Below are 8633 nucleotides of genomic sequence, written 5' to 3' on the forward strand. Positions count from 1 at the left end.
ATTCTAACTGACCAAACTGCATCCAAGAATGTCTCTAAACAAATGAACCAAAGAAACATGATTAAATTCTCCTGTTGAAGAAACCAAGAGTTTTTGCCAGCCCTACTGCTTCTGAGGATTAGGCTAAGCAGCCCATTCCCAAGGCTGGTTCTGTCCCCCACCCAAGTTTCTCATCTCAAGAGGAGGGCTGGGAGTGGAGGTGGGAACGGGGAACCTGTCCCCTCCTCCCATATGCTGGGAACTCTTAGGAAGTTACCGGTGGGGTAAGCCTCTCCTCTCACCCCATAAATATTAATTGTATCTTTTACTATAACCCTATAAGGCAGGTATGTATTATTAAACCCACTTTATAGAGAAGGAAATAGAGGCTAAGAAATAAGGTAAATAACTTGCCCAAAATGACACAGCTACTAAGCAATAGAGGTCTAGATCTCTTTGACCACAAGACCCACATTCAATTACATATGCTGCTTCTCTTTCCTATGCTTTCCATTACTATTTAAAATTATTGCACAGAGCACATGCACATTCAGATAATACATTACTTTTTTCTTATTTAAGAGGCAAGAAATGATAATTAAACTGAACAAATTGATTAAACTGGTAAACTGATAAAAGAATCCTCAATTTTCAGAGAGTTTAAAACAACTTAAATTCAATCCTAGATTGGTTATACAACCATCTATTTCTCTGACTAAATGGCTAATATATATCTACACAATATATAAAATTCAGATGAATACAATCCACCAAATTGATAAATATTTTAACAACTTGATAACTTTGTAATATAGCAGCTAAAATATTGTAAGGCTCATTGTACAATAGATATTGTTAACTGAGGAGATTTAGACTATAGTCTAATTTTTCTGAGGACCTACAGCCTTATATCATGTAAATTTTTATATTTCATTAGTTGACATTTTTACCAGATTACTAATTTGGTCATTTATTACTAAATACAAATAGGATTAGCTTTGTATTTATGTTATAGGAAAAATAGACTTTTATAATGTACCACCACAGGAAAAGTGTAAAATGTAATGTGAAGTGAAAATGGTGGATTTTAACACTGAAATAATTACAGAAACATCATGTAAGGATGTGAGAAGTAACTAGAAGGAAATACAGAAAAAGATTTGTTGGGACAACACAACTGGAAGTGATTTTATTTCATTTATATCTTGTTCTATCAAACAATAAGATTTTAGAAAGCCACAAAACCTGCATTTACTTCAGTAATGCTGCCCCCAAACCAGCAACCAACTTGTCAAGTGTTTAAATATGTGGGCTGTAATAGCATACTTACATAAATACATGTACCATCTATTCTTTGTAAAGATAATTGAAGAGGTACTTGAAAGTTACAGGGCACTGTTCTTCAAGTTTCTTCATCTTCTTAAGATAGTCTCAATAGGAAACTAAGTTTTTGGAATTATTTTTAAGCATTCTTTTCCATTGTCATGACTACTTAAGTACGCAAAATATTAAAAACCCACCTCTTCTGAAATTAGTGTTTCCTGTATGAAGATAATGCCACTTGACTCCACTTACAGCAATGGCAAGCAAACATTTCAGATTAATCCCTAAAATAGCTGGGAGTCCTATTATGGAATTGCACATGAAAAAAAATAGCAACTGTGCCAATAACTGTAGAGCACCCAATGTGATCAACTTCCTGATCTGAATAGTCAACTTACTTCTTTCAGAGTCCAAGATGGAATCGATTTGCACAGTATAAAAGGCCCTAACTAAAACACTTTGCGTCGGAGCGGTCAAACACTGCTCCATCTGAATTCTGGGAACATAATCTCCACCCCCACTCTCTCTCCATTTAAAAAAGGAGGTCAGCAGGTGCAACAGAGTTCAATTTTATAAATACTTTCCTAGGATAATGCTCAAGGAAAGGATAATAGCCTTATATCTGATGGTATTCTGGGACACAGGCCAGTACTAAATAGATCCTGTACTAAATAGATTAAAGGAGAAAGATCTTTACAATGTGCTAGTTGTAACAATCAGAAGAAACCTTATACTGCTTCCTGCTTGAAGGGCTGATGGACAGAGAAGCCTCAATGAAGAATATTAAGACAACCCAGTAATGGCAAACATTTTACAGTTGCTGTTTTTCTTTCCATGCTTATTAGCTAATGCATTTTCAGTGAACATTTTTAAGGTAGTATCTATCTTTTTTTTTAAAAAAATAATGGAAGTATAAGCAATATTAGCACAAGAGATTTGGTTATAAGCAGTAAGACAAAGTTTTATTTTCTAATGCAAAGAGTAGGGGAAAAACATACTTGAGTAATGAAAAGTCTAAAACAAGAAACAAAAAGCTTATCTAAACCATACTAGAGGCAATCCATGCAACTCAGCCAATGTTATTCAAATGCCATCAAAATGAATGATCTTAGGAATCTAAAGCTTGTATATACACATTTATCTCAGTAAACGGTTTCTATAGCTCCCAGAATGTTTAACTACCACAATTTTTCAAATGCCTTATAATATTCAATCATTTATTCTGTAGCTCAATTCACTTATAACTCCCCTAAGAGGTTATGTTTCCATCACCACACTCTAAACATTACAGATGGGGGGAAAAATTAATACTTCCAAGGCCTCATGAACAATCACTAGCAAATTTAGAAGTAGAATTCTTCTAGGCCATAATGCGTCTTCTGTGTCATTTCTAATAATCATAATCAGACAAATATTCAATAAGCTCCTGGGCAAAAGATATATTGTTCCATAGATATCCCAAAACAACATATTTTTTAAAAACCCAAAACATTTCTATCACCCACTCTCCAAATCTGTTCTGCCTCCTTCCACATATTTTCAATCCTGGTTAATGGCTCCATGAAATCCCCAAGATGAAATGTGGAAGTCATCCTTTCTCTTCTTCTTTATCTCCTGTCCTCCCATGCCATTCAAGATATGCAAGATAGTGCCTGGCTGGAGTGGCTCAGTGGTTGAGCGTCAACCCATGATCCAGGATTGATTCCCAGTCAGGGCACATGCCCAGGTTGCAGGCTCAATCCCCAGTAGGGGGCGTGCAGGAGGCAGACGATTAATGATTTTCATCATTGATGTTTCTATCTCTCCCTCTCCCAAGAAGCACCCAGTAACCAGCTGGTGGTGTGATATCAAGCCAACCACTAAGTAGCACATACTAGGCACACAATAAATATTTGCTGAATGAATTTTTGACATATATGTGCAAGACTTCTATGTACTGTGGAGGATAAAGAGGAGTGTGACTGTCTACTGTGATGCAATCTCCTTAAACATGAGGACTACACCTTGTTTTTGTCTCTTTGGCACATACTTAACAAGCACTAATTAATTTTTTGTAGAATGAGGAATTAGTTTAAATTGCATTATAAATGTAAGAATTTTTCCCACTTTTTAAAAAACTGAATTTACTGGGGTGACTGGTTAATGAAGTTATATAGGTTTCAGGTATGCAATTCTACAATACATCATCTATATATTGTAATGTGTGTTTATCACCCCAAGTCTTCTTCCTCCTTCCTTCACCATTTATCCCCCCTATGCCCTTTTCTACCTCCCTTTCCCTCTGGTAATCACCATGCTACTGTCTGTGTCTGATTTTTTTTTTTTTTTACTTAACCCTTTCACCTTTTTAATTTTCCCACTTTTCAACAATCATGCTTCCCTTGCTGATCTCTGACTTGGAGTCAATCAAATCAGTTGATAGGGTTGATTATTTCATTCATTATAACTGATATCAAGTCTAATCTTTTGATTTCAGTGTACCAAAAAAAAAAAAAAGAATCCATACTAACTCTGTGGTTTAAGTTATATTGTCACTGATTAGTTAATGATAATCAAAAGTATTATTAATATTCACAAATTTTATCTAAATGGATCACATAATCTTTCAAGATTTTCAACTACAAAGCGATGATCCCCGAGAAAGCACCAAGCTGCACGGCTCTGCTCAAAATCTGAACATGGTCCAAATGGCAGGTCTCAAAGCTCTCAAGATGTATCCAAACTACAGTACATCGAAGAAGCACTCTTCAATGGGAGTGCTTTCTTATAAGCTATCAACGGGGCACAAACAAAGGGAAAAGAAAGTTTCTGCCAGTTTCCTACTAGGCTACAGAAAAGAAAACATACATTATAAAACATTTGGATAGGAATAATGCAAAAGGTGATAAGGAATTCCATGTAAAATATTAGCACCCTAACTTAACTACAGGTTATCCTCATCTCTAAACTGTTGTTTAGAATTCAGATTGCAAGTGGAAAGGATAAAACGACATGCAAAGCATCTGGCACAGTGCATGGTACAAAGCAGGTGCCAGTACGTGGTCTGCTCAGACACAACGCAGGGCTTACGTAGGATTTATCCACTCAGACTTAGATGCCCATGATAACAACGGGGCCCTGGAGTAAAGTGAAGGGTGGTCTACTGGCCAGAGGTGGTGGTCAGGCCAGAATTAGCGAAGGGAGAGAGGAGGGGAGAACTGGTGGAACAGGCATTATCTTCCCTTTCCTTCGCCACCTGTCATGGTCTGGCTGGGTTGAGAAGAAGTTAGCAGCAGCGGGAGAAGGATTATTTCCACCCCCTACAATGTACACATTATTTGAGTTTTCAACAATAATGATAATAAAGAGGACAGAAACCTGTTCAACGGAAACTGGAGGGAACGAAAGTTGATGGAATTCATGCTCTGCTGAAAATGAGCTCTCCCCGGCCGGTTGCAGTTTCTCTGTAGGGAATAAGATTAGGAAAGAGGAAGAACAAGAGGGCTTAAAAGAAAAAAATGGAACGAATAATCACTTGGAGAATATGTGTGAGAGAGATGAATGGATACATAAGATGAATTATTTAAGAGGTGAATAAAAAGAACTGATTTCACAGCAATTCTGGTTAGATTGAAGCTAAACAATTTACCTGCTGGTGGCAACTCACATGGATACAGAATTGAGCAAAGGCTATATAGTACGCTGAGAGAATGGGAAATCAGTAAGTGGCAATAGAGATGAAGGGGGAAGTTCAGCTTCGTTCTTTCAGGAAACATTTATGAATAGCTACTATGTTAAGTCCTATATTATGGCTGGGATATTCCAAGATGAAGAGGGTAAGATCCAGCCCCCAGGAAACTCACGCACTACTGAAGGAAGATGATGAAACAAAGAAGTTTATTTCTCAGTCCTTGTGGTATTTGGCAACTTTCACTTTTTAAAGCAATTTTTAAATTATTTTAATCCCTAGCATCATATATTTGTGATATTTGTATCACATATAAACTATGCACCATAATAATAAAATGCACATTTGTACACTTACCACCCAACGCACATACAAGAATTTATACTTTTATATTCACCTAAATCCTTCTGCTTGCTTTCCAAACTCTTTGTAATATGAGAGCATATTACATGACCAATCTAATTTCCAGCTATTTCTTCCAAACTTTCTATTCTAGTCAGACATACTGGACAGAATGGTCCACAAACGTAAATGTCCAAGAAAACAGCTCCTCTTTTTATCTAAAAGAAACAAAAATTGAGGAAATATTTTATTTGCCTAATGAATGCATTTCTTACTACAGGAGCCAAGAGCTTTCCTTTATAAATTTTAAATAATTTGGAAAGGTAATAGAAGTTCATATGGATGAATGGTGGTAAGTGCTAAAAAGTACTTCCAAATGTTGTCATGGAAACATAAAATTCCCTGAAAAGGATGTATATAATCTTTTCATTCTGGTAAGAAAAATGTTATTTTATCTTGCACTTTAAAATAAGGTTTACAATTATCATTTAAAACGAACTGTCATTCTTTCCCTTTCATGAACATTTTAAAAAATATATATTTTATTGATTTTTTACAGAGAGGAAGGGAGAGAGATAGAGAGTTAGAAGCATCGATGAAAGAGAAACATCGATCAGCTGCCTCCTGCATGCCTCCTACTGGGGATGTGCCTGCAACCAAGGTACATGCCCTTGACCGGAATCGAACCTGGGACCCTTCAGTCCGCAGGCTGACGCTCCATCCACTGAGCCAAACCGGCCAGGGCTTCATGAACATTTTAATTGTGGTAAAATACTCATGATAACAATTTACCATATTAACCATGTTTAAGCGTAAAGTTCAGTGGTATTAGGTACATTCACATTGTTGTGCAACCATCACCACCATCCATCTCCAAAATTCTTCATTTCTTGCAAAATTCAAACACTTCATACATAACACAGCAACTTCTCATTCCTCTCTCCCCACAGCCCTGGCAACCACCATGCTACTGCTGCATTATTATAATAATAATAATTATTATTATTCCACCAGTGGAATGTAATAGTCTTCCTGCCTCAAGTCTCTCTCTACTTTCAGCTCATGTTAATCCCTTGCTCAGAAGTCAGTGGTAAAAAGAATAAAATGAAGGTGTATATGTCTTACCCAGGGGAATCATACAGTGTATTTGTCCTTTTGTGGTTGGCTTATCTCACTTAACATAATGTCTTCAAATTTTATCCATATTGTAGCAAAATACTATTTACCAGGCACTATTCTACTCATTTTTCATGTTTTAACTCTTCATAACAGCACTGGAGGTAGTTTAGGTACATATATCATTCCTACTTCACAGATGGGGAAACTGAGGCATGGAGAGATCAAGTAACTTGCCCAGGGCCTCCCAGCTTTTAAGTGGAAGGACCAATTTGTGAACCTGGATAATCTACCTCTAGAGCCCACACTCTAACCACTCGATGGCACCACCTCCCAGAGTAAACTGTATATGCTCACACTGTAAGATTTTAGAAAATCCCTTAAAGAATAACTCATCCCTCCCTAAGAAACCTGATAATGACAAGGCTGATAGTTCTGGCATCAGACTCAGCACATCAACACATCTGAGGATATCACGTGGGAATAGAAAATGAGATCTTCAAGAGTGGTCGATGCCTCTTTATTCAATGCCCACCAAGCAAGTGTCCAGGATTCCCCATGCATCATCTCATTTAATCCTCTCAACAGCTTAGGAGGGGGAGCAGTATTTTAAATCCATACTTTATTAGATGAGGAGATCTAGGCTCAAAGAGGCTACACCTTCTGTCCCTCCTTACAGAGCCTGTCAGTGACAGAGGCAGAAGTAGAATCCAGATCAAATTAACCCCATGCCCTTCCCAGTAACTAATGCTACGGGCATTTAGCAGCGGACAGGAATACCGCCAGTCTGTAGAGTTTTTGCCCTCAGAAGTCTAGCATCCCCATCAGATGGACTATGGAGCCATGCTAGTGTGTGTTTAGCTGTGTCCCGAGGCTGTTTCTCCAGCCAGCTAGAAGTTATAGCTGAGTCAACCCTTGTTCGATGAAACAAGAGCTAGCCTATGCATCTGGGCAGGACTGCGGCAGCTCTGAGGACTCCTACACACAAAATACACACATGAAACCTCATGGAAGTTCAAAAACACAGGCTTTGGGGGCTATTATGATGTGGCCCTTCACAAAAAGAGGTTAAAAAATTCTCTAGAGAGCATTTTAATGAGGTTAGAAAACCATGAGAACAGAGCCAGGGTTCAGGAAATTGCTTGTTTTTGCCGCTAATTCCCATATGTTTGACCTCAAAGTTTCTCAAAACTTCATTCTTAGAAAAATGGTTAAGACACAACGTTAAATTAAAAATGCAAAATACAAAATTATGTACAACAACACACTGAAAAATGGTGAAACTTTGGTTTTCACTTCATTATCTTTTTTTCTGAACTTTTCAAATTTCCTATAATAAACATCTATTACTTAGGAAGGAACATCCCCCGCCCCCCCAACCCCAATTTTGCCGGGAGTAGTCTAGTAATTCCCAAGTACTCAAATAGGATACATCAAAATCCCCTGGGATATTTGTTAAAAATACAAATTTTCAGTGTCCAAAGACCTACTCAGTCAGAATTTCCCGGGTGAGGCCCAGGAATCGGGAGTTTTAACAAGCTCCCTAGATGACTATAACATTTGTGTATCAAGGAAATTCTACAGCACTTTCAGGTCTCTTTCTCTTTTTAAGATTTTTTTGAGGACTTTTATTTTTAAACACCAGGCAAACTTACATTAGAATGCAAACGCATAAAATTTAAGTGAGGATAAGTGACTGGGGTGTAGACTCAGATGCCTAAAGTCTCACCATTCATCTCTGCAAACTTCTGAACATCATTCAGGGTTTTCAGCTCTTGTCTTGGACATGCTGCTACGCACAGTGCTTCAGACTTGATCTTCCGGTTGATCAAGTCCAGATTGCACGGATCCAAAAAGAACACATACCTAAAGCATGGAGAAAAATATTGAGATACTATTTCCACAAAATACATTCTGGTTCACTGCGCATCTTACTCAGCCTAAAAGCAAAGAACATCTATTCCATACTCCTCCACAAATTTAATCACAGATGAGGGAACATTTCACAAATCTAATCGCAGATAGGCTTTTTAAAGAAGAATTGCTTATAAATATACTGTTAAAAGCAGAAATGAAAAGTAATTGTAGGGCTCCTTTTTCATGATCTATTTTTCCAAAATGAAAATTTGTCATGTGTATTTTATAATTAGAAATGATCTATTTTTAAAAATAATTGGTTTTAGTTTTATTTTTTTTGTCAAACTTT

General features: G+C 37.2%; 1 protein-coding gene across 5 annotated transcripts in view; it reads right to left on the bottom strand.

Annotated features, from left to right (window-relative positions):
* The window catches only part of SLC44A1 (solute carrier family 44 (choline transporter), member 1), a 109907-nt gene that overhangs the window by 70242 nt on the left and 31032 nt on the right, over nt 1-8633 (bottom strand). For all 5 annotated transcript variants that reach the window (XM_014534442.1, XM_014534441.1, XM_014534438.1 and 2 more), the window contains exon 3: nt 8157-8293. In XM_014534442.1, the coding sequence (XP_014389928.1) occupies nt 8157-8293 (137 nt within the window). The remainder of the gene's footprint in view (nt 1-8156; nt 8294-8633) is intronic.

Source organism: Myotis brandtii, unplaced genomic scaffold, assembly GCF_000412655.1.
Source record: "Myotis brandtii unplaced genomic scaffold, ASM41265v1 scaffold13, whole genome shotgun sequence".
Lineage (NCBI taxonomy): Eukaryota > Metazoa > Chordata > Mammalia > Chiroptera > Vespertilionidae > Myotis > Myotis brandtii.